At 37.6% G+C, this 25,131-nt stretch overlaps 1 protein-coding gene across 13 annotated transcripts in view; it reads left to right on the top strand.

Moving 5' to 3' along the window:
- The window catches only part of Bltp1 (bridge-like lipid transfer protein family member 1), a 192,252-nt gene that overhangs the window by 56,842 nt on the left and 110,279 nt on the right, over positions 1 to 25,131 (top strand). For 12 of the 13 annotated variants that reach the window (XM_029475248.2, XM_085835948.1, XM_029475241.2 and 9 more), the window contains exons 21-28: positions 5,970 to 6,197; positions 8,277 to 8,414; positions 15,070 to 15,249; positions 16,537 to 16,665; positions 18,810 to 18,929; positions 20,217 to 20,497; positions 21,201 to 21,451; positions 24,286 to 24,544. In XM_029475248.2, the coding sequence (XP_029331108.1) occupies positions 5,970 to 6,197; positions 8,277 to 8,414; positions 15,070 to 15,249; positions 16,537 to 16,665; positions 18,810 to 18,929; positions 20,217 to 20,497; positions 21,201 to 21,451; positions 24,286 to 24,544 (1,586 nt within the window). The remainder of the gene's footprint in view (positions 1 to 5,969; positions 6,198 to 8,276; positions 8,415 to 15,069; positions 15,250 to 16,536; positions 16,666 to 18,809; positions 18,930 to 20,216; positions 20,498 to 21,200; positions 21,452 to 24,285; positions 24,545 to 25,131) is intronic. The other variant, XM_029475242.2, reaches the window with a different exon arrangement.

The raw sequence follows: 25,131 nt of genomic DNA, 5'->3' as shown, positions 1-25,131 counted from the left end.
TGTTTCCCTCAGTCCATATCTTTGCCAGCATAAGCTGTCATTTGCTTTATTCATTTTGGTCATTCTGACTGGGGTAAGATGAAATCTCAAATAGATTTAATTTGTATTTCCTTGATGGCTAAGAATGTTGAAAATGTTTAAAGTGTTTCTCAGCCATTTGTGTTTCATCATTTGAGAACTTGCTGTTTAGTCCTATACCTCATTTTTAAATTGAGTTTTCTTGATTTTCAGCTTTTATACTTCTTTATAATCTAGATACTAAGCCTTTATCAGATGTTCAATTGGTAAAGACCTTTTCCCTCTCTGTAAGCTGGTGCTTTGTCTGAGTGATTGTGTCCTTTGCCGTACAGAAGCCTTTCAGTTTCGTGTGGTTCCATTTATTCATTGTTGGTCTCGTTGACTGTGCTATCCGTGTCTTGTTCAGGAAGTCTTTTCCTATGCCAGTGAGTTCATTCTAACCTCACTTTCTCTTCTATTAGATTCAGGGTATATGGCCTTATGTTGAGAGCCTTAATTTACTTGGAGTTGAGTTTTGTGCAGTGTGATTGACATGGATATATTTGCATTCTTCTACATGCAGACATCCAGTTAGTAGTAGTTGCTAGAGGAATAGATGCTAAAGGAAGAAATCAAAGAAGACAGAGCTATGGATAAATTTTAATTGTTATAATTTATATAACAGAAGTAACACTTAATATTTGAGTATAATTAGCAAAGATTTCTTATAAGCTATACCTTACAAATAAAAACTGATTTATCTCAGAGTCATCCAAATTATTTTCAACAAATTAAGTTTTAAGTGGATGTGGACCATATTTTTGAATGAAGCATGAATTCATGTCTGCTTCCTTTTGGCCTAACATTTCCACTTATGTTGATTAGCTGCATAATAGGCTAGCACTTCCAGGTTAGTGCCTGAAGTATGGGTAGTCACTTATATTCCAGGGGTTGTTTCTGGAAAAATATTTGAGAACTGACTGTCCTAGAGATATTTTTACTCTTTTTATATTCAGATTATATTTTTAAAATGCCTCCTGTAAGTCATCATCAAGTCTTACTAATTTATTAATTATTTCTAATAAATGCTATAGTCCATTAGATCTCTTGCATAGCAAACAGCCTTGCTTATGGTTAGAGCAGTTTTGTGACACCAGTTCTATGAACTCCATGAAACTGTTTTCTTAGGAGTTTGCAATCTTGCTTTTATTTTTCTGTTAGATGTAAACTGTATCTGACTAAACAGGGATTCTTTTCAACAGCAGTAGATTACTTGTGACAAAGATTTCTTTGTGGATATGATTTTATAGTGCTATCCCCTTTCAGTTTTACCAGTGCAGGGATTTAATTATTGAAAGCATAGTTGAGTAGGAATTTCTTATATGACTTTTTCTAGGAAGACATAATGACTCCAGATATAGAGGGCATCATCAGACTGAAGAAAAGATTGCATAAAACTCTGGCTTGGTGAGCCAGTGGGCTTACTGGGGTTACTCAGTAGAAGCATGAGGAACCTTTACAGTAGCTTCACAACTATGATGTCTCCCCTCAAGCAGTTTCAATGGTGAAAAGCTGCATCGCTCAAGTCTCACTACCGCACTGTCCTGCATTCTGTAGCACCCTCCTGAACCACTGCAGCTGGAGCAGGATCTTAGGCGAGGGTCTTGTAACACCCTCCACCCTTCCACCATGGAATGTTAGGAGCCTCATCACCATCACCACAGGCATAGCTATGACATGTACTCTGCTTATTTGGTTACTGTGGCTGTAAGCCAAGATCTCTTGTCGGTCATCACAGCCACTCTGTTTCATGAGTGCGTGCCCAAAAAAGTAGCTGCACAGTTTCCTGACACATTACATCTAGTCAGAAAGGAAAACGAGATGAATGCTAGTGCTCTTGAATGTTCATAGGGTGGTGTCACCCACATCCAGGGTAGTTCTTTTCCACACAGTTAAACTTTCCTAGAAATAACCCAAAAGTATATACTTTTATGGTATTTATAAATTTCATCGGGTTGAAATGAGGTTAACCATCACAGGAGTCTTCCAAAATTACAGCTCAATGAGCTGCTAAGGAAGCAGTGAGACCATGAGGTAACTTCTGAGATGCCTTAAGATCTGAGTGTAGCTGATGAGATAAAACCATAGGTGCCACAGACTAAGCAGAGAGTTAAGATTAAAAACAACAAAACTATCACGGGTATTTATAGTCCTATCAGTGAAATGCCTATAAAATTATTGGTTTACCTGTGGGAAATGAGTGAGTCAGTATATATTTTTGCCTCAAATATATTGTGTTGCTTTTTAAACATTTTTATTTGAAATATTTTTAGGTCAGGGAATATTTCTATGTAGGTAATCTTTGTAGCAAATGTTAATTGTGCTGACATTCTTGACTCTCTTCTGGTGAGAAGTTTCAGCCAGTCTCCAGGATGATGGGTTCTTCTTTCTACTCCAAAAATTTGCCCTGTTGCTATATGATGTTTTGATGTAATTCTTTTTTTGTGGTACCAAAAGTTTGTCTTGCACTGAAAAAAGTTTTAAAATCTGAATGATCTAATAACCTAGAGCTTCTATGAAATATTTAAAACAAGTTATAAAATATATGACTTGATATCAAATATGTAAAAAAATTAGGCAAAAGTTTGTCTAGTTTAGTGAATTCAGCGCTTCTTTTTGTAATTCATTAAATTTCTGACTTGTGAACTACAAAACAGAGTACCATGCTGGTAAGAGGATGATGTTCTGTCTTAAGTATCCTTACCTTCTGTTCTGTTGCTATCTTATCCATGATAGAACTTTAAAACTTTTCAGGGTAGGCATTATCTATCTATCTTGGTATAATTTATGCCAAGTTCACATATATAGATGAAAAGTATAAAGATTCATTTAATTTATAAATAATATACAAAACAAATCTCTCTATACTTGGTTGTTTTTGAAAAAGGGATGTCAAATCCACAAAAAACCCTGGTCCTAGCTTTATCACCATGATAAGGAACTCTAAGAAGAACACAGGGTGTGCATGCTTTATAGTCTCTGAAGCTACTTTATAGAGTAGGAGATATAGAGTTGGCTGACACAACTATATGAACCCAAAGTAATTTCAGTCATTGAAACCTCACTTCTATAAGTGCTGTGTCATTAAAAAAATACATAAATAAATAAGCAGAAGCTTCAAGTCATTCTGTTAAGACAAATGGTTGTATAATAGCACTATTAACACACTTAGCTCTGTTTACGCTTTCATTTTCATTAGTGAGGAAGACAGTCTTGTTCTTTATAGTCATGTCATATGTTAGTGGTAGCAATTAGTCACTTGGATGAAAGTTTTATGTAATACATATGTTCCTTATTTAAAATAGTTTTAATGGTCTTAGGTAGAAATCACTCCTACTGTTGATTTTGTTCTTGTTCTTTGTTTTGGCAGGAGAGGGACTTTTGTTTGTTTTGTTTGTTTGTTTGTTCTTGTGAGAAAAGGTCTTTTGTACTCCAGGTTGGCTTGAAACTAGTCTTGTAGCTTAAGCTGGCTTTTTACTCATAGCAATCCTCCTGCCGTCCTCTCCTTGGTACTTAGATTACTGTCTGAACCAAAATTGCTGACTTCCTCTTTCTCTCTTTTTTTGAAATTAATATCTGTCCCTTTCCTTTCATCCCTCTAAACCTTCCCAGAACCCCTCCTTGTTCTTTAAAATTCATAGCCTCATTTTATTGTTATTGTATGCACACACACGCGCACACACACACTCCTATACATACACATATACATTCCTAAATATAACCAATTGGTGTACTCTTCCCTGGAAAAGACAATTTCTTCTGCTCTCAGCATTTCTCAGTACTTCCAGTTCTATGTGGAGTTTTGCAGCCTCATGGGCTTTTCCTGTCTACTTTTGCAGGTCTGTTGGTATCATCCCTGTTTAGCTCATGTTCAGGCAGTCGTGTTGGTAAAACATTGAGTGTGGATATAGTCTCACAACAAACTTCCTGATCTTCTGGTTCTTACAGTATTTCTGTCCCCCTTCTGCAATATTCCCTTAGCCATTAAGTGTGGGAGCGTTTTGCAGATGTGTTTATTGGGACTAGGCTCCACATCTCTGCATTTTGATCACTTGTAGTTTTCTGTAGTGGTTACCATCTGTTGCAGAGCCCAGTTTCCTTGATGGAAGTTGAAGACTGCACTTATATATGGGAATAAGGGTGAATATTTAGATTGTTAGGGATTATGCTGGTTTAGTAATGGTTATAGATTACCTTCTAATATCCATGACTTAACAGCTCTGAATAATTAGCTAGGTTTCCAGTACTAGGCATAATTTCTTCTTCTTGGGCAGGTTTTAAATCCAGGTCAGTAGCTATTGGTTACCACTAAGGCATGCATGCTACTGCTGAACCCTTAGAACTACTGTGCCATGCTGGTGCTTCTTAGGGTCCATTGGTGGCATCACTGAGTAGGATGGTTGGTTGGTTGGTTTGTAGGAAAGTAAGGCTCAGCTGTTTGGGCTAGAAAATTGTTTATAGATAAAAGGACCTGAAGGACTTTTATCTATTTTATACTTGTCTGGACTCCATACCTGCTGCCATATACCTACTGAGCTTGACTCCAAGACTGGGCTGGTGTGTGCTTTGAGAACAGAAAACTAATGCTTTAAATTTTTTAAGTTTGAACAGTAAACACATTTGTCTTTATAAATTTAATATTATAGAGCCTGGGGAAATTATAGTGCAAGCATAAGCACCTGAATGGAGTCCTGAGCACCCACATAAGAAGTCATGTGTGATTGTGTGTGGGTTCTGGAAACACACTGGCCAACCAGCCTAGTTGAATGGCGATCCTGCAGTAAGACTGTTCTCAAAGAGTAAGGATAGCAGCAATGGAAGACACTCAGTACCATCCCCTAGCCTCTGCATGTGCCTGCACCAAATATTCATATACTACACATATCTAGAACACATGCATACCCATGAAATTTAATGTTGGAATTAAGATACAACAGTGTTTATTTTTTATTCATGCTTTTTATCCTGTTTTACAAGGACAGTGATCAAGGTTTTAGATTGTATCTGGGCTATTTATAGGTGGACAGGACTAGAGAAAAGAGAAAAGAGGGAAAGTTACTGGTTGAGTCAATAGTAGTAGGATTTTCATTAGTCTTTCTATTAATTATATAAGCCAGAAGAATATCCTTTCCTAGGAGAACGTTCTATGGCCTGACATTTATAACCTAATCATAAAATAAATTTGTCAGTAACCAGCAGTACAAAATATGCCAAAATACCAACTTGGTTCTCATACTTAACAATATAACTAACAATGGTGATACTTAACAGATTTTTTTCATACTCACAGATCAAATAGCTAAAATGAAAGTTTATAGTCAATGGGAAAAGAGAACTTCAATCAAAACTAAATTTGTTTAAGACAGTAAATTTTATTTACAAATATAAGGAAATCAGAATTATAATACTTTAAATACTTGGATATAAAATAAAAGTCAATGAACTATGTGAAAGAAATTTGATAATTGTTAAATTATGCTTTATTTTATTAATAATATAAGCTGTATTCTAAGAGCTTTTGAATATTTCTGATAAATATTCTAACTGGAATATGTAATTATATATTTATCTAATTGGACTTAGCCAAGTTAGTTCTCAGTGAATGGATCTACTTTACTCTGAAAACTTCCCTGGGATTATCTTATAATTTTGAGAAGCAAAGACTGAAAACCATTGAACCCTTCAGACCTTCAGAGGTATCTTTGAGGACCTAAATATTTGTAAATTGTCTAGGAGCTTTACTATATTGCATATTTTAATACAGAATATTTATTTACAAAGAGAAATGTACTTTTTCATATGGCTTAAGTAGACCTGATACATTTAGCTAAATACCGCAGGTTAGCGAGATGTCTAACAATGGGCTCAGAGACTCATCTCTTATTAATGGTAGCTTGTTTTAAATCTTACAGGAAAACTACTTTGGAGAAGATGACATGTACATGGACTTTGAAGAGGTAATTTCAAGCCCTGTCCTGTCACTGTCAACATCCTCCAGTTCTGGGTGGACCGCTGTTGGAATGGACAATGACAAAAGGGAAAATGAAAGTTCAGCCAAGTCAATCCATCCACTTGCCTTGCGGCCCTGGGATATCACTGTACTTGTTAATTTGTATAAGGTTCATGGGCGCCTTCCTGTGGTAAGTGTGATACATATATATTATGATATTTGTCTAGCATAGGAAGGTGTATATCTTAGAACTTTACAATTTCTTTTTTTAACTTTTTTTTTTAAATTTACTTTTTAATTTATTCACTTTACCTCCCACTCACTGCCTACCTCCTGATCACCCCCTCACACAATTCTTCCCCCTTCCACCCCTCTCCTTCTCCTCTGAGCAGGTTGGGGACCCCCTGGGTATCCCACCACCCTAGCACTTCAAGTCTCTGTGAGTCTAGGCACTTCCTCTCGCACTAGAGCCAGACAAGACAGCCCAGCTAGAAGAACATATCCCACATATAGGCCACAGCTTTTGGGATATCCCCTTGTCCAGTTGTTTGGGGCACACATGAAGACCAAGCTACACATCTGCTACATATGTGCAGGGAGGCCTAGGTCCAGCCTGTGTATGTTCTTTGGTTGGTGGTCCAGTCTCTGAGAGCCCCAAGGGTCCAGGTTAGTTGATTCTGTTGGTCTTTGGGGGCCCGCAGTCCTTCTTCCTATGCTTCCATAAGAGTCCCTAAGCTCCAGCCACTGTTTGGCTCTGGGTGTTTGCATCTGTGTGAGTCAGTTGGTGGGTGGAGCTTTTCAGAGAACAAACATGCTATATTCCTGTGTGCAAACATAACAGAATATGTGGTATTTGTCTATGGGATGGGTCTCAAGTTGGGCCAATTGGTTGGTTATTGCCTCTGTCTCTGCTCCATCTGCATTCCTTGTAGACAGGGTAAGTTTTATGTTGAAAGTTTTGTGGGAGGGTTGGTGTCCCTATTGTTCCATTGGGTACCTGCCTAGTCAGAGGAGCTAGACTCCCCAGGCTCTATAACACCAATGCTGTGAGTTTCAGCTAAAGATACCCCCATTGATTTTTTGGTGCCTCCTTTATCCCAGGTCTCCATTTCTTCTTGGAGATGCCCCCTACCAGTCCCCACCCCCAATCAGTTGCAGATTCATTCTCATGGTCATCCGGCTATCTTCCCTGCCCCTTCCCACACCCTACCCTGAGACCCCAAATTCCCTTCCTGATCTCTCTCACCCAATTCCCTCCCTCCATCTGCCTTCCATGACCATTCCATTCCCCCTTCCAAGTGAGATTCAAACATCCTTGCTTTTGCCTCTTTCCTGTCCAGCCTTCTTCAGTCTGTGGAGTGTAACATAGATATTTTGTAGTTTATGGTTAATATCCACTTATAAGTGAATTCAAACTATGCATGTCCTTTTGGGACTGGGTTACCTCACTCAGGTTGATATTTTCTTGTTCCATTTGCCTGCAGATTTCATGATGTTCTTGTTTTTAATAGATGAATAGCATTTGATTGTATAGATGTACCACATTTTCTTTATCTATTCTTCAGTTGAGGGACACCTAGATTATTTCTAGTTTCTGGCTATTATGAATAAAGTTTCTATGAATATAAATTGAACAAATGTCCTTGTGGGATGGTGGAGCACCTTTTGTATCTATGCCCAGGGGTGGTATAGATGGGTCTTGAGGTAGAACTATTCCCAGTTTTCTGAGAAACCTCCAACTTGATTTCCACAGTAGTTGTATAAGTTTGACCTTCCACCAGCAATGGAGGAGTGGTCCCCTTGCTTCACATCCTCACCTTACATTTTTTAACTTTTATCGTGAGACCACGAACCAGTTTGGAGTATTCTGGAAAAAAGGAAAGGAAAGAAAGAAAGAGGTTCAGGTTTGACCTTAAAGGTTGAATTGTGTAATAGGTTTGGATTTAGGATTTATTTTGGTTCTGCTTCAGTTTGAAGCCTGTCCTTGAGCCTGTTGAGGCCGATCTGACCTGACACGGGAAGCCAGGAACTTCAGACCCATACAAGGAGAGGGGACTCTGGTGCATTATGTTGCAGTCTGACTCCAGGTCATGTATGCCACTAGTGCATAGCAGAGGTCACCTCTAGTTCTTCTGTTGTTCAAAAGGGGACAGAATAATTTTTTCGTTCATTTGCACTATTACTCTCTTTGAAGAATCAAAATCTCTTAATCATGATAATTGTGATTTCTGAACTTTGTGTTTTGATGGTGGTGTTTTGTTAACTCTAGCACGGAACCACTGATGGTCCTGAGTGCCCAACAGCATTTTTGGAGAGACTATGTTTTGAAATGAAAAAGGGATTCAGAGAGACCATGCTGCAACTTGTCCTGTCACCCCTGAATGTGTTTGTCAGTGATAATTATCAGGTAATGTCAAATGACATATGATAAAGATTTAAGATATTTATCATCAATATATATGTTGTCAAAATAATGTAGCTTCCATGTGTTATTCTTTTTTAAAATAGATTTTAATTTCACTGTACCACTGTTTTTTATATATGTGGACATACAATAGCTGTTTGTAGAGTTAATCATTTGTTTGTTAGTGCTAGTCCTTATTTCTGTGATCCTAATTATGTTTTACTTTTTTTTTTACTTTTAGAAATGGAATGAAATCGTTTGACTTTCTGATATGTTTATGTATGTTCTGGAATGATTTCTGTTAACTAGTACCATAAAATACACATGTCAATGATTTAATTCCCAGTTACCTAATAACCTTAGACAATGTCTGGAAAGTTCCCTCACCATACTTTTTGGGACTCTTTTGGAAGAGAACTAGTGACTCTAACCAAATGAAGGCACTACAATTATATTTTAAATGTCAAACAGCTTCTGTTGCTACCTGTTACTACAAGTGTGTGTGATGTCAAAATACAATTGGAGCTTAATGTAAGCCAAATACATGAAAATAAAAATGTATATCTCCAGACCAGTAGTAGATGATCACTTTCAATGGATCATGCAGTAACTGATGACTTTATTTTGAAAAAGGATAGCCATTTTTACCTTTTGTTTTAACCACAGCTGATTATATTTTTATCTGTAGACTTTTAATTTATGCGAACCAGTGTCATTTAAAGGATCCAGGCTTGCTTTGAACTTGAAATTTTTTGTCTCAGCCTGTTGAGTGCTGGAATTCTAGGCATGAGTCAACATTATGGCTAGTTTGTAAATTTTATTTTATTTTTTTAAGTTCAAGTTTTTTCTTTGTCTTTATTGAAAATAGATTTTTCTTTCATACAACACATCCTGACCACGTTTCCCCTCCTTTTACTTCTCCCAGCTCCCCCAAGTCTACCCAAGATCCACTCCCCCTCCATTTTGTCTTCAAAGAAGAGTAGGCCTCCAAGAAAAAACAGCAAACAGGGCAAAACAAGATAGAATAAGAAAAGGTAAAAGCCTTCCTATAGAGGCTGGACAAGGAAACCCAAAAGGAGAAAGAGAGCTCTAAGAGGAGGCAATGAGTCAGAGAAACACCTGTTCCCACACTCAGGAGTCCCATAAAAAACACCAAGCTAATAGCCATAAGATACACTTGGAGGACCTGGCACAGACCCATGCAGGCCCCATTTTTGCCACTTTAGTCTCTGTGAACCCATATGAGACCTGCTTAGTTGACTTGGAAGGCCATTTTCTTTTGGTGTCTGTCATTCCCTCTGAATCCTATACTCTTTCCTCCCTCTCTTCCAAGGAATATTTTCCCTGATCACCAAGGGTACCCAACGGAGCCATACAATTTAGATTCTCTATCTGCATAATGTTTGGTTCTGGGTCTCTGTACTTGGCTCCTATTGGCTATTGGAGGAAGCCTCTCTGATGATTACTGGACAGGGCACCAAGCTATGAGGATAGCAGATTGACTATTAGTAATTATTTCATTGAATTTTTCTCCAGTTGTATTGGGTTCTACCCGAGGTCTATGAGCTATACATGGTCCAGGTCCTGGCCAGCCAGGCAGTGTAGGGCATGGGCTCTTTCATGGCATGAACCTAAAGTTTAACCAAACATACATTGGCCACTCCCCACAAGTTCTGTGCTACCAGTGCCCCAGCACATCTTGCAGCAGGACAGATTATAGGTGCAAGGTTTTGTGGTTGGTTGGTGTCCAGGTTTCTCTTTCTATGACATGTAGAGTATCTTCTTGTGCCAAAGAGTTGAGAATGTAGGCTCAGTGCTTGTAACAGCTCTGCCTCTTTACACTCACTAAGCTGCACAGATGTTGCCCTCATCAGTGAGGCTCCTGCTGTCAGTTTTCAGAAAGTGACCTTCTGTCCTAGCATCTGCCTGGGTTGTTTTGGGATCTTCATGGGACGTCTTTGGCTAATATACAACTGAATGTAACTCAGTTCCATTACCAGCAGCCTTGCCTGATATAAAGAAGATGACCAATTCAGACTCTGTGTCCTCCAAGCCTAGAGGACCTCCCTAGGGTTAGTTACCCCCACTGCATTAGGTTTCCACTAATTTATACAATTTTATTTTTTGTATTTGTCTATCTGATGTCATGATCATAACAGTTGAAATCAGTAATAGTTGCTAGACAATGTTCTTATTTTCCTTTTTGAAATGTTCAGTTTGAGATAATTATAGATCTTTACGAAATAACTAAAATTTTAGAAAAGGCTTTTGAATATACCAGTCCAAATCCTTTTATAGGATAAGACTTATATATTACAGTTTAGATTCAGACTGCACGTTGACATGTATGGTGTGTGTTCATAGTTCAGCATCATTTTTATTTTTTTTTAATTTTTAATATTTTTTATTACGTATTTTCCTCAATTACATTTCCAATGCTATCCCAAAAGTCCCCCATACCCCCCACCCCCACTTCCCTACCCACCCATTCCCATTCTTTTAGCCCTGGCATTCCCCTGTATTGGGGCATATAAAGTTTGCAAGTCCAATGGGCCTCTCTTTCCAGTGATGGCCGACTAGGCCATCTTTCAATACATATGCAGCTAGAGACAAGAGCTCCGGGGTACTGGTTAGTTCATCATGTTGTTCCCCCTATAGGGTTGCAGATCCCTTTAGCTCCTTGGGTACTTTCTCTAGCTTCTCCATTGGGAGCCCTGTGATCCATCCAATAGCTGACTGTGCTCATCCACTTCTGTGTTTGCTAGTCCCCGGGATAGTCTCACAAGAGACAGCTATATCTGGGTCCTTTCAGCAAAATCTTGCTAGTGTATGCAATGGTGTCAGCGTTTGGAAGCTGATTATGGGATGGATCCCTGGATATGGCAGTCTCTAGATGGTCCATCCTTTCATCACAGCTCCAAACTTTGTCTCTGTAACTCCTTCCATGGGTGTTTTGTTCCCAATTCTAAGAAGGAGCATAGTGTCCACACTTTGGTCTTCATTCTTCTTGAGTTTCATGCGTTTAGCAAATTGTATCTTATACCTTGGGTATCCTAAGTTTTGGGCTAATATCCACTTATCAGTGAATACATATTGTGTGAGTTGCTTTGTGATTGTGTTACCTCACTCAAGATGATGCCTTCTAAAACAATTTTTTATTAGATATTTTCTTGATTTACATTTCAAATATTACCCTGAAAGTCCCCTATACCCTCCACCCGCCCTGCTCCCCAACCCACCCACTCTTGCTTCCTGGCCCTGGAATGCCCCTGTACTAGGGAATATAATCTTTGCAAGACTAAGAGCCTCTCTTCCCAAAGATGGCTGACGAGGCCACATATGCAGCTAGAGACAGGAGCTCAGGGGGTACTGGTTAGTTCATATTGCTGTTCCTCCTGTAGGGTTACAGACCCCTTCAGCTCCTTGGATACTTTCTCTAGCTCCTCCTTTGGGGGCCCTGTGTTCCATCTAATAGATGACTGTGAGCATCCACTTCTGTATTTGCCAGGCACTGACATACCCTCACAAGAGACACTTATATCAGGGTCATGTCAGCAAAATCTTGCTGGCATATGCAATAGTGTCTGTGTTTGGTGGCTGATTATGGTATGGATCCCTGGGTGGGCAGTCTAGGGATGGTCCTTCCTTTTGTCTCAGCTCCAAACTTTGTCCCTGTAACTCTTTCCATGGGTATTTTGTTCCCCTTTCTAAGGAGAGACGAAGTATCCACACTTTGGTCTTCCTCCTTGAGTTTCATGTGTTTTGCAAATTGTATCTTGGGTATTCTAAGTTTCTGGACTAATATCCACTTCTCAGTGAGTGCATATCATCTGTGTTCTTTTGTGATTCAGCATCATTTTTATTACATGTATGTTTAGACCACTAAAAGGAAGAGACAGAGCTGTCATTACAGAAATCTCATTTGTATAAAGCTTTAATTTGTCATAGAATTTGAAAAAAAAAACATTGGACCTCTTTTTTGTGATTAGTGGGTTGCTACAGTTATTTTGTATTCTGGGATATGTGTGTGAGGAAAGGAAAGGAACGGTATCTTTTTTTAAGCCTTGGTATTAATAAAGGGGAAATTATTTTTGTATGGGTGAATTCTGAGAATCTTAGATGAATTTCTAGTTTCTTCAGATTACAGAATCATGCTTCAACTTTTAATTACATCATTCACAAAAGGCTTTACTAGATTTAAGATAAAAACATTTTATTAAGCTCATTATGAAGTTTTGTATTAACCCATATTATTGAGGTATGTGAGTTTATAGAGAGATGAAATTTTAAAATATTTTTGGAGAATTAGAAAAATACTTCATGGGAAAGAGATGTGAAGGTAGTTGTTGTTTTGTTTCCTTGGTTATTTGCACTTCATATTTCTTCCCAAACATGAGGGTGCTGTATCCACACTCCTGGAATTTGCCTACCTGCTTATCTTGCTCACATTCTGTTAGAGTAAAAAAGCATTGGATCATTTGTCTACACTGTTAATGTGCTTTTGTGATAGGAAACTTCACAGTGTGGCTTCTCCCAAGAGACACTGATGTGCCATTCAGCCTGCCACCATTACTCCTGGTGGCATTACTCTTAATGTGGTGCTCTCACGTAAAGGGTCTGAAGTCAAGTACTGGTTGCTGTGCACAATTATGAAGCAACGCACCTTTTTACTTATGACTTTTACTCATGTCTGATCTTATTAGTTGCCTAAAGCTATCCTAATAAAGTATATGGACTGGGTTGCTTAAAATGGCAAGACATTTATCCTCTGCCAGCTCTGGGTGTTCACAGGTAAGATGTTAGTAGGGCTGTTATCACTGAAGACACTTACTCACTTTTCTTGGTTGCTGGGAGTCTCAGCAGCCCTTGGTATTTCTGAGTTTGTAGATTCCTTTCTCAGATTACTGCCTCAGTTCTCAATGACATCCTCCCTGTGTACCTTTTTGTCCTAACTTTTTTCTTCCTGTATGTACACTGGTCATATTAGGGTCCATTCTAATATAGCACAAGCTCATCTTAAAGTGATTATACCTGTAAAACTGTATTTTCAAATTTTCATATGCATAAGGTTCAGGACTATACCTATTTTTTAGGAGTTACAATTCAACTTGATACAGTATGATACAAGGCATAACATTCAAAATATAGTATTCCTTTTGATAAATCAGATAAGTTGAAAATTCTGAAGTTTGTTTTTTTCAGAAGAGACTATTTTCTGCATTCTTTCTAATAAAAGAAGTTAAGGCATAGAGAATAGGTAAAGTTTTATATGAAGTCATACAGTTCATGTAAAATAAAAATTGTAGAAGAGCTTCTAGAGCTATTGCAGTTATAATTTGAAGTTTTCTTTAAAAAACTGACAGATTTAGCCCTCATCTTTAAAAGAATGTTTTAAAAAGTGCATTTTCATAAATTTATTTCAAGGCAGGAACACTAACTTCATGATAGGACCTATACACATATGCGAAAAGAAAGAGCATAGTAGTAACAGCTTACTAAATATCTGTGAACTATCTTAGTAGTGATTGTTATATTGAAGGTCCCAACAAAACAAATATGTCTAGCTAGTTAGTAGCTTCCACTTTTTTTTTTTGTCACATTGTTAGGTAAAGTGAGATTCTTGGTGAACAAAACAGCAATGGTCCTTACTTCATTCACTGGAGAAGATTATAGGGAGCAAATTGAAATTAAATAATTTCAAGTATAAAAAGTACTAGGAGAAGTCATATGTTGTGCTTTGGTAGCATATAATAGGGTCTGGAGGTAAGATTATGATCATATATACATTTTTGAAGTCTGTATTATTGTTGGTAGAGTGGGAACAAAAAGATTGACAGTGCATGCTGGGAGGCTGTGTGATGCTCTTACAGGAGCTCACAATAAACGAACAAAGGTAATAGAGAGGAGGGAAACATGTCCATGTGTTTAAGGGTGTTTCTAAAGGAACCTGTGTGAGTGTGTTCATGTGTGTATCTGTTAGTGGGAATCAAACCCAGTGCTTCATGTATGCTAAGCAAACATTCTGTCATTGAGCAAGGGTACATCTCCAGGCCTGTACGTATTCTGAATGCTTTGTGAAGCCTGTGTATCAAGGAATACTTTGTTTTGGGATATAATATGTCTTAGACACTTAATCTTAGCCTAAAGGCTTAGAAATGATTTGGAATGTCTTAATTTCTCTCTATAATCCTTCCTTTTTGGTAGTAAGTAATAATAATATTAATAATAAGTCTATGAGATAAAATTATCCTTTTATTTGTAAAAATCGTCTCCAAGGTCTGTATGGGTATTGGTTCTCCATTCCTCTCTCCACCTTCTTAATTTTACAGTCTTTTTTCAGTTTTCTTGTTTTAGTATTTTAATAGTATGATTCCTAGCCTCCTAACAAAACTGACCCTTACATTCCCTGTCAGAGTACTAACTTGTTTTCATTCATGTTACCGGCAGTTACCAGTCTGAGATCTGGGTACTTTCAGGATATAGTGTCTTTCCTTGTGGTGGGCCTCACGTGTAGATGCTGTACCACATCAGCTGAACAGATTCTGATGCCTTACTTTCCAGACAGCATAATTTTATCGTTTATAACCATGGGGGATTAGGCCAGTAGAAATTATTGTGTGCTTTCTTGGACTTCTTACCATCTTGTTGTTGTTTTCAGCAGCGACCCCCTGTGGATGAAGTACTCAGGGAAGGTCACATCAATTTGTCAGGTCTCCAGCTGAGAGCACATGCCATGTTCTCTGCTGAAGGTCTTCCCTTAGGAAGTGACTCCTTAGAATATGCATGGCTGATCGATGTGCAGGCTGGAAGCCTTACAGCTAAAGTCACAGCACCACAGGTAGGTTTCACAGCACCATCTCCATAGGTTTGTTCTTACAGTACTGTCTCCTATCATCTGCTTTGTTTCTGTCTCTGTTGCCTGCCATTGGATCCCCTTTCCCTAGTTCAGCTGCCTTGTCTGGCCTCAGTAGGAGAGGGTACGCTTAGTCCTGCTATAACTTGAGGTCCCAAGGAGGGGTAGTACCAAAGGGGGGCTTCCCCTTCTCCTCAGTGGGTATAATGAGGGGAGGGATTTGTGAAGGCAAGACTGGGAGAGGAGGGAGAGTGTGCTGCAATTAGATGTAAAATGAATAAATAAGTAAAGACATTAAAAAAAAATAGAGTCACTGTAAGTCAGCTTGATGTTTATTGCATCCCAGTAATGCCATTCCAATGGGATCCATTCTTGACACTCAGAATTTAGCAACAGAAAAGCCATTGCCAAATTTTACTTTTCTTGGCCATATATGATTGACTGATACATAGTTCCATATCATACATGAATTTTAGATTTGTTTTTTGGGGAAAAGATGCTCCAATATTTGAAGGCCAACTAATTCAGCTTTAATAATAATACTTAGAGAACAGTTCTCATCATCTTGTTTTTTTTCTCCATCTTATGTGTTATATGGAACCGTATTATTTTAATCCATAGATAATTTTATGTTTATTGTGTTAACTAAAATTATATGGTCTTAATTGTTGAAATTAGGTCTTTGGAATGACATTATATGTACCTGTCTCTCAAGATGTTTATTATTAACAACTCTAATGCATTATAAAATCAAGGGTATCAGCTGGACAGTGGTGGTGCATCTTAGTATATGAATTATTCTGTTCACTTAAGCTGCTACATAGACAGAAATGTTTTCTTTCATCTTCAAAGTACCTATTTTTTTTAAATTGTAACTCAGTATTATCATAAATATTATCATAGTTTTTCAAAATTAAATAATAATTAGAGGATTTTCAGTGCCTTTTTGTGCAGTTACCTGTCCAGTGGATCTAGTTAGCTTTAGAAGATTAAAAGTTTAACCCTTGATTTTAAAAAGTATTTGTTTTAGAAGTTGAAGTGGAATTTTTAATTGAAATTAGTTTTCTTTTAGTAATGTATTTGATATTCACAAATGTAAAGCAACAAGCTTATAAATTATATCAAGGTAGAATATCATTGGTTAGCCAGTATTTATTAAGTAGCAGCTACACAATTTTGAGTTCTTTCAGTCATGTTAGACTTTGTAAACTTTTGAATCCTGGATACTTGTTTAGGAGGCTAGTAATATTGTCACCCTGTTATTACCTGTAGCTGGCATGTCTCTTGGAATGGGGGCAGACATTTGTTTTCCATGTGGTATGTCGGGAGTATGAACTGGAAAGACCAAAGTCAGTTATAGTATGCCAACATGGAATTGATCGCCGGTTCTGTGAATCCAAGGTATGTTAACAGGTGTACTGTCAATACTGTAACCATTCATGCCATTTTTAAAATGAAACATTGATACTTAGCTTTAAATCAAATGTATATAGCCATGAAGTTAATAGCTCACTATTTCCAATTAATGATTTTGTAAATTCTTAGTTATTTAGTTGTATCTAAAATGAGGCCAGTATGAAAACAATTCACAAATATAAAAATATATTAATTTTATATTAATTTACATAATTATTGTTAAAATTTCTATTTTATCTCACTATTATACTAACTATCCATTTGTAATTCAGTTGTGTATAGATAGATAGATAGATAGATAGATAGGTTTAGAAATTGAAGCAATAAAGCCAAGTAAGTACCTTATGTAACCGAATTCATGCAGCATCCTGAAATTTAATTTCAGTATTGGCATTTGTCAGATTTTTGACTCCACAGACTTAATGTTCTTTTTAGAATACTGAGTTGCCTCAAGTAAGGAATATTTTAGTACCCCCACAAGGGTCATAGAGTATAGATAGGAGCCTCTACAAACTGTTTACAGTGATGATTAAATAATGTTACTATCACTACGTGCCCTATGAGTTTGGGCTATCTGCTCTCAGTTTTTTAAGTATGCATACTTCAGAAGACTGAGAAATCATGGTAGTTTCAAGCAAGGAAAATAATGTTAGTTGTGTGCAGATAAGATGTCAACAGTTGACTCTTCCATTCCCTAATGGTGCTTCCCTGTATGTTTTTGCCATTCAAATTGTATTTGTTTGTTACATCACTAAAATTCTACTTTAAAAAAGCAGCAATGCCCCAGAGAAATATTTATGTCATTAAAGGTTTTATTAATCAAATTTATTACAACATAATATACATGTGTTATATCCACTCTTTAAGTTGTACAATATAAGTTTTAATATGTGTGGTTTACATGTAAAACATTTGTATATCCATTAGCACCAGTGCAGATAAAGAACATTTGTTTTTATTTCAGTCAGCCCTTGTCCTATAAAAAGTATGCCTCTTGCCAGGCATGGTGGCTCAAGTCTTTAATCCCAGCACTTGAGAAGCAGAGGCAGGTGGATTTCTGAGTTCAAGGCCAGCCTGGTCTACAAAGTGAGTTCCAGGACAGACAGGGCTAAACAGAGAAACCCTGTCTCGAAAAACCAAAAACCAAAAAAACCCCCCAACCCCCCCCCAAACCCAAACAAACCGTGTTCCTGTTTTGTCAGTTCATATTATTTTGTTTTGCTCCATTGTAAACACTTTGTTGTTGTTACATGTGTGTATTTGATGCATGTACATGGGTGCTCATGTGCCTCAGTACTTGTGTGGTGATTAGAGGACAACCTTATGGCTTCTGTTCTCTCTTTCTACCTTTTGTGTAAGTTGTGGAGTTGAATGTATGTTAAGAGCTTGTATTGGCAAATGCTTTTAGCTGCTGAGCCATCTCACAAGCTCTTCTAATTTTTTCTAGAGGAAATCCATTGGTATAGAGCATTGACTATTCTGAAAAGCAACTGTTTCTTCTTGTGCCTATGTTACTAATGTGCCACTCCTGCTCTGGCCAGACGTGTTTACTCATAGCTTCCATTTCCTCCGGTTCATTCAAGTGGGAGGATGTCTGTTTTCTTCCAGTCTAACATTACCAGATCTGCTTTAGAATCAAAGTGAAATAAAGTGTGTGTGTACTACTAATATATTTATAGTTGATTTCCTCGTGCATGGTATGGACGGATGTGTGCCTGTGCATGTGATTTTCCTAGGGAAATCTTATACTAGAAGATTCATACTTGTGAGTGCTCGGCAGCTGTATACTAAGTTTGTGATGTGTTTACTTCATCTATGTACTCTGACTAATTTTGTCTCAGTAATAAGTAACATTATATATGTTATGTATACTGTATATGTAACATATAACATAATATAGTCAGAGATGGAGAGGCTTGCCAATTTTAAAATTGGTACATGGTTACATAAGGTTAGGTTTCTAGTGGGTTATTTTTATTTCTGATTATTTCTGCTGTCATTATAAACAGTGAAATTCAATTGAATAAATAATGATCATATAACAAGAATTTAACTTAAATAGTGAGATTTAGCTAAGTGTCAAAACAATGAATTAATAGTTGTACTATCCTTTTTTTTTTTTACTTTAGTTGAGTTGTATTCCTGGGCCTTGTCCAACATCAGATGATTTAAAATACACCATGACTCGTTTAGCAGTAGATGGGTCTGATATTTATATTGTGGAACATGGTTGTGCTACAAATATAAAGGTAACCATTTGTTTATTTCTTACCCAATGTAATTCATTTTCTTTTTACTAAGGTAAATCTTTATGTTTTGAAACATTTGTCCGTGTGATCTCATAGACTATTCCTACTTAATACTCATATCTATTTTCTTGAACTGTCTATTCTGTTAGTGCTTCTACCACTTTTTCACCTTGAATTACCATGGATTCATGAAAGGAAGTAAAATTACAGGTTGTAGTTATGCCCATAGTATAGTACTCTTAAAAAGATATTACTGTGAGTCACTTACAAAGCTGGACGCACTCACACACATCTAAAGCACTCCAATGGGAACGTGGAAGCAGACCCATTAGGAGTGCCTAGAAGCCTGCAGGCAGGCCAGCTAGCGCTGCAGAAGCAAGAGAGATGCTGCCTCAGCAAGGAGCAAGGGGAGAACTAACTTCTGAAAGTTGCCTTTTGACGTCCAAGTGTATTCCAGGACATACAGCGATATGTCTGTCTGTTCGTCTGTCCTTCCTTCCTTCCTTCCTTCCTCCCTCCCTCCCTCCCTCCCTCCCTCCCCACCTCCCTCCTCTCCCTCTTTCATTAAATAGGGTTTGTTTTGAATGTCTGTTGGCTTTACCCATTTATACTTCCCCCTTGGCTTCTGAAAGCATTTGCTTACTTCCCTGCTCTATGTATTTTTATTTTTAAATCAAGCCCTGCCATGTTCCTGTGGTTTCAGTACTCTACCTTCCCTTGTCCCTTTGTAGGCTCCTTTACTTGCGTGTGCTCTTTAGAAATCACTCACTTACTTAGTGTGTGTGTGTGTGTGTGTGTGTGTGTGTGTGTGTGTGTGTGATGCCATGCTTGTGGCAGTCAGAGGACAGCAGGTAGGAGTGTCCCCTCCTTTTACCACAAGGGCTCTGCTCCTCTAACTCCAGGACTGACAACATGCTTCCCTTCCCTGCTTTCCAGTCCCAGCCCTGCTTGAACAGATTTATTTTCTTACGTTTATGTATTTATTTCTAGTGTATGTGTTGAGAATCAGAGGACAACATGTAGAGTTTGTTTCTCTCCATTTACTTTCAGGTTGTGGGGATCCAGCTCAGGTGGTCAGGATGGTGGCAATCTCCCTTACCTACTGAGCCTTTCCTTCTCTATTCTCTCTTTTTGTGTCTGACACTATGTTCTTTTACTCTTTATTTATTTATTTATTTATTTATTTATTTACTTTATTTCAGGTAGGCACCAGTTCTGTAGTTTCTGCTAAGATACTTAAAAAATACTGAGCTCACAGCTTTGTTTCCTTTTCTGCTTCAACTCTAGATGGGTGCAATTCGAATTGCAAACTGTAATCTTCATAATCAATCAGTCGGGGAAGGAATAAGTGCTGCAATTCAGGACTTTCAAGTGAGACAGTATATCGAGCAATTAAATAACTGCAGGATTGGACTTCAGCCAGCAGTGCTGCGGAGAGCCTACTGGCTGGAAGCTGGGTCAGCCAACTTAGGTCTTATTACAGTTGATATTGCATTAGCTGCCAATCACCATTCTAAACACGAGGCACAGAGACATTTCTTGGAAACTCATGATGCCAGAACTAAAAGGTGGGTGAAAACCTTTTAAGAGTAGCAGTATCTGTGTCCATTGAAAATTATTCGTTAAGTTTTGAGGAAATTCTACAATTGTGGTAGATTAAGAACATTTTAAATAAAGATTTAGTGACTGTGCTCCTGTCTGTACCCTGGCTAATGTAAAGAAACCTGATACTTATAAGTAAATGCATCATTTGAGGGTCTGCAGTGATGGTGTGGTTTGGAAATAACATTTTTTAAAATGTTTTTAAGTCTATACTATGTATTTTACAATGATAATAATTCAAGTTGTAGTTTCCAGATAACATAAGACACTATTCACTCTCTAAGCTCCGTGCTTTCAATTGATTGCTTCAGGAGACTATCATATCATTGTATATAGCAGAAAACTCTTTTGGCAGGCCTTCAAAACTTGAGGGATGAGTAAGAACACCTACATCTGGTTTCATTAGCCTTTAATGCATGACAGTACCTTTTAAAACAGTTGTCAGAGCCTGCTATTATTCTTATTTTCATCTTTCTTGCTGTGGCACAGCTGTGTTTTTGTTTTGAAAGGCAAATTGATTAAAAAGATATACTCCAATATTAAATGTTTTTTTTTTGTGTTTACTTTGATTTTTATATATATTAACAATTGAATTATAATTGAATATTTACCAATTTTCCTAATGAGTTTTCTTCTATGTTGTTTTGTTTTATTTTGTGTTCCATTTAGATTGTGGTTTTTGTGGCCAGATGATACCTTGAAGAATAAGAGGTGCAGAAACAAGTGTGGCTGTCTCGGTGGCTGTAGATTTTTTGGTGGCACAGTAACTGGCCTAGATTTCTTTAAACTTGAAGAGTTGACACCTTCCAGTAGCTCTGCATTTTCAAGCACAAGTGCAGAGTCTGATATGTATTATGGCCAGTCTTTGCTACAGCCTGGAGAGTGGATCATTACTAAAGAAATCCCCAAGACTGTAGATGGTAATAAAAATGTGTTGTATGTGGTGCTGACCTCTTGCCTCTCTGTCTCTGTGCCATTCTGAGAGAAGCCCTGTTACTTAATTCAATAAAATTGATTTTTTTTAGATTATTTTTTAGGGGCTAAAATAATCTATATGCATTTTGCAGGTAACTTAAAGTCAGATAAATGTAGTGTTTTGCTATGGAAGATCTCTCCATCCCATATATGTAATGGGGTGAAATGAAAACACAACACAGTTAATATGATTACATGCTGTGCGCCTAGGTTGGGCAGATCTACTGCTACACTACCATCTTCCACAGCTTATGAGACCGCTTGGAACTTGCAGTTTCTCCAGGCCATGTGCTTCTGCTCAGCTTTTCTTCTTCCTCCTCCTCCTCTGCATCCTCTCCCTCTTCCATTTTCTTTCCTCTTCTCTCTCCAGCTCCACCTTCCCTTTTATCTGCCCAGTCATCAGCTCTCCTTTATTTTACAAGTTAAGGTGGGAAGCAGGTTTACAGGAAATCACCTGAGTGCTGACTCATTCCTTGTTCACAACCCTTCACAGGAGAACAGATTTAACATCAAATATACTTAGCCCCCGGGCTTTCCACAGCAGTGTTTCTTTTGGAGAGGCATGACATAGAATCAAAGCAGGTGTACTCTTCAGACCTCCTGCTCTTGATAAGGAGCAGTTTCCCTGCAAGGCGTAGCCTAAGCCTGTCCTCATAAGCCCCGATTCCCTCGATCTCACTTCAGTTTACTTTTATAGAATATCCTATCAGTGGCAACATTGTTATTAATGCCCCATGTCAGCAATTCATTTTCCAAGATATTTTTCTTGCTAATAAAATTGAACATGTCACAAAGAGAGGTCTGATCTTCTCTGAGTATATCCAAGATGGTGTTGTAGACAACACTGGTTTGAAATAAGCAATGAAGCTGTGACTTTTTGAGTGTGTTAGCTTTAGATTTAAGTATTGCCTTTTCTCCAAAGATTTTGGAAATAAGTTTCCCTTTGGGCTTCTTAGTAATACATTTCTGCAATTAAGTTTAATGTTTACTGCTTAAATTTGTGCGTTACATAGATGTGAAATATAAAGGTAAGTTTTGATATTTCATCAGTATTTAGCATTTTCCCTATAGGTTACTCAAAAAAATTCCTAACTTTGTTTTTCTTTTGGTAGACTTTTAAAATAAAAAGTAGTAGTTTTAAAAATTCTTATCAGATTGATTTCCTATATAAAGAAGGAGACAGGGAGGCTACAGTGCTTAATCGTTGTATAATGGAATGCCAAAATGTGTATGTGCCATTTAGGGACATTTTATTTCAGAAATGTTACTATCACATAAAACTTACAAGTAACTAGAATTTCTTGGGATTTAAAAATAAAATGGATATTAGCACATAGCTCTCTTCTTGTAACCTTATGGGTAAATACTGTTTATTTAAAAGTGTTAGCTCTGTTATTCTCATTTCTTCCTCAAGCTGTCATGCAAGGTAGGTATTATCCCAGGGAGGGACTGAGGTTCTTGAGATTAAGTGTACTAAGTCATATAGCCAAGTGGAGTATGGGTTAGTAAAGACACTTTAATATTCTTTCTTGTGTCTCTGAGTTAGCACTAATAATGGGGACTTCTTGAGTTTCTGTCTAGCAGATTGAATGAAACATAACTACCACAAACTCAAGGAACTTGTGTGGGGAGTTTATGCATGGTGCAAAGTGGGAAGAACAATTTCCAACATGTGAACAGAGTGAGGGCAAGGCTGATTATAATTTTTTACAACATTTAATCTCCTTGTGGATTCTTGAGAACAGATTATAGATCCTAAATTACCTAGGATTCATATGTGGGAAGATTTCAGTTAGCACCTACAGTATGAGTCTCTGATTGTTGAGCTTTCCTGGAGCCAAGTGTAGACATGTAGTGTTAGGATGGAGTAAACTATGTTTGTGCTGGTAGAATTAAGGATTCACTTAGTGCCTGATGTCTGGAAATGAGTCAGATTAACCTGTTTTTCTTTTGACTTTCATTGTTCTGTTTTGCTTTGTTAAATTCAGAGAATCTTTGCCCTCCATGAATTCCACCTGGAGCTGCATTCTCATTAAAGAATGTGTTTTCTGCTTAGCAGCAGGGGTGCTTTTTCTTTAGTAGTTAGGGATCTCTGCAGGGGAGGGGAAATTGAGCAAATTTTATACTATGGGGGGCTAAAAGGTGCACTATCTCTTAGTGCCTGCTCTTTCATTTTCATATCACTTCAAAGGGCTCTTATGAAATGACATAGGGCCTGTCTATTTTAGCTGTGAATTTATTATTCATTTATTTATTGTTTCGTGTTTGAGGTTGTTCTAGACACTGGAAGTACAACAGTGAGTAGACGATGATATAATCCCTACTCCGATTCAATTTGTACAGAAAATGTGGAAAATGTTTAAAACAAGTAATCTAAGTGCAGTGCATGATGCTCTTGTATTAACGTTTTCTGATAAATATGAATTGAGTGCATAAATGTGCATGCATGCGTAAGTGTGCACACATGCACACACATGCTGGGGATTGAACCACTGGTTTCCACATCCTGATCACATTCTCTACCACTGATAGACCCTTAGTTCTCAAATTCTTCCAAATGAAAGATTAAAAAAGAAACAGCAAAAGTTTGCACATTGTAGACTGTGGACCCAGAATTTTTTATACAACTTTTTATAGTGTGTAATATGTTACTATGTGTAGTTAGATACTTGTATTTTTTAAAAAGGACAATACTTTAAAATGTAGTTATATTGCCATATTTTTCATATATTCCTTCAAAAATGTTTACAGTCACTTAACCCACGTTTTCTTTGCTTAGGAAATGTGAACGGTATGAAGAGGAAAGAATGGGAAACCAAATCAGTGGGAATAGAAGGAGAGAGAAAAACTCAGCACCTTAGTCTTCAGGTGCCCTTACGGTCTCACAGTTCATCCTCTTCCTCAGAGGAGAACAGCAGCTCCAGTGCTGCGCAGCCCTTACTGGCCGGCGAGAAGGAGAGCCCCTCCTCTGCTGCTGATGACCCCTCGGTTCAGAAAGACTTGTTACATGGTGCCAGAAGAGATGATGGCCAGGCAAGGTCAGTGTGCACTTAGACGGGGAAACACTGGTTATACTTCCCTAACATAGTAGCACAGGAACTTCTTTCCTCTCCACTTGCTCATTTTAGATTATTTTTCTTTTGAACCAGAATATATAGTGTCTTTCCAAATAAAATTAATATACTCTCTGCAGATATTAGGAAATGCAAAAATGTATTTATAATGGGAATATTTCACATCCTACAACTCAGTGAATTTTTGTTACTATTCATATACTATATTACTTTATTGAATATTTCTTGGTCTTAGCATATAGTAGTTGAACACTCCCTTCTTTTGAATTACCCTTGCTTAACAGTACCCTTCACAGTTTGCTTCCACCTTCTTGGCTGTACCTTCTGTGTCCAATATCAGGCTCTTCACTTTGCTTTTCTTCTTTTGTTTCCTTTTCTTATAGCCTGACATTTGTAGAGAGATGATGTTCTTTTGAATTCTGTTCTGATGTTTCTCCATTTATTCTGTGCAGCTTCCCTAGCCAGTCTTAATAGATATTTGACTTAATTATGATGATAGCCAACATCTTTTAAATATAAAAACTATAGTCAAAACCTTTTTCCCTCACCAT

This window comes from Mus caroli, unplaced genomic scaffold (genome assembly GCF_978045245.1).
Source record: "Mus caroli unplaced genomic scaffold, Mus_caroli_1 scaffold_3, whole genome shotgun sequence".
In the NCBI taxonomy this organism is placed as follows: Eukaryota; Metazoa; Chordata; class Mammalia; order Rodentia; family Muridae; genus Mus; species Mus caroli.
The sequence above is the reverse complement of the archived record's forward strand: the minus strand, read 5'-3'. Positions and strand labels throughout refer to the sequence as shown.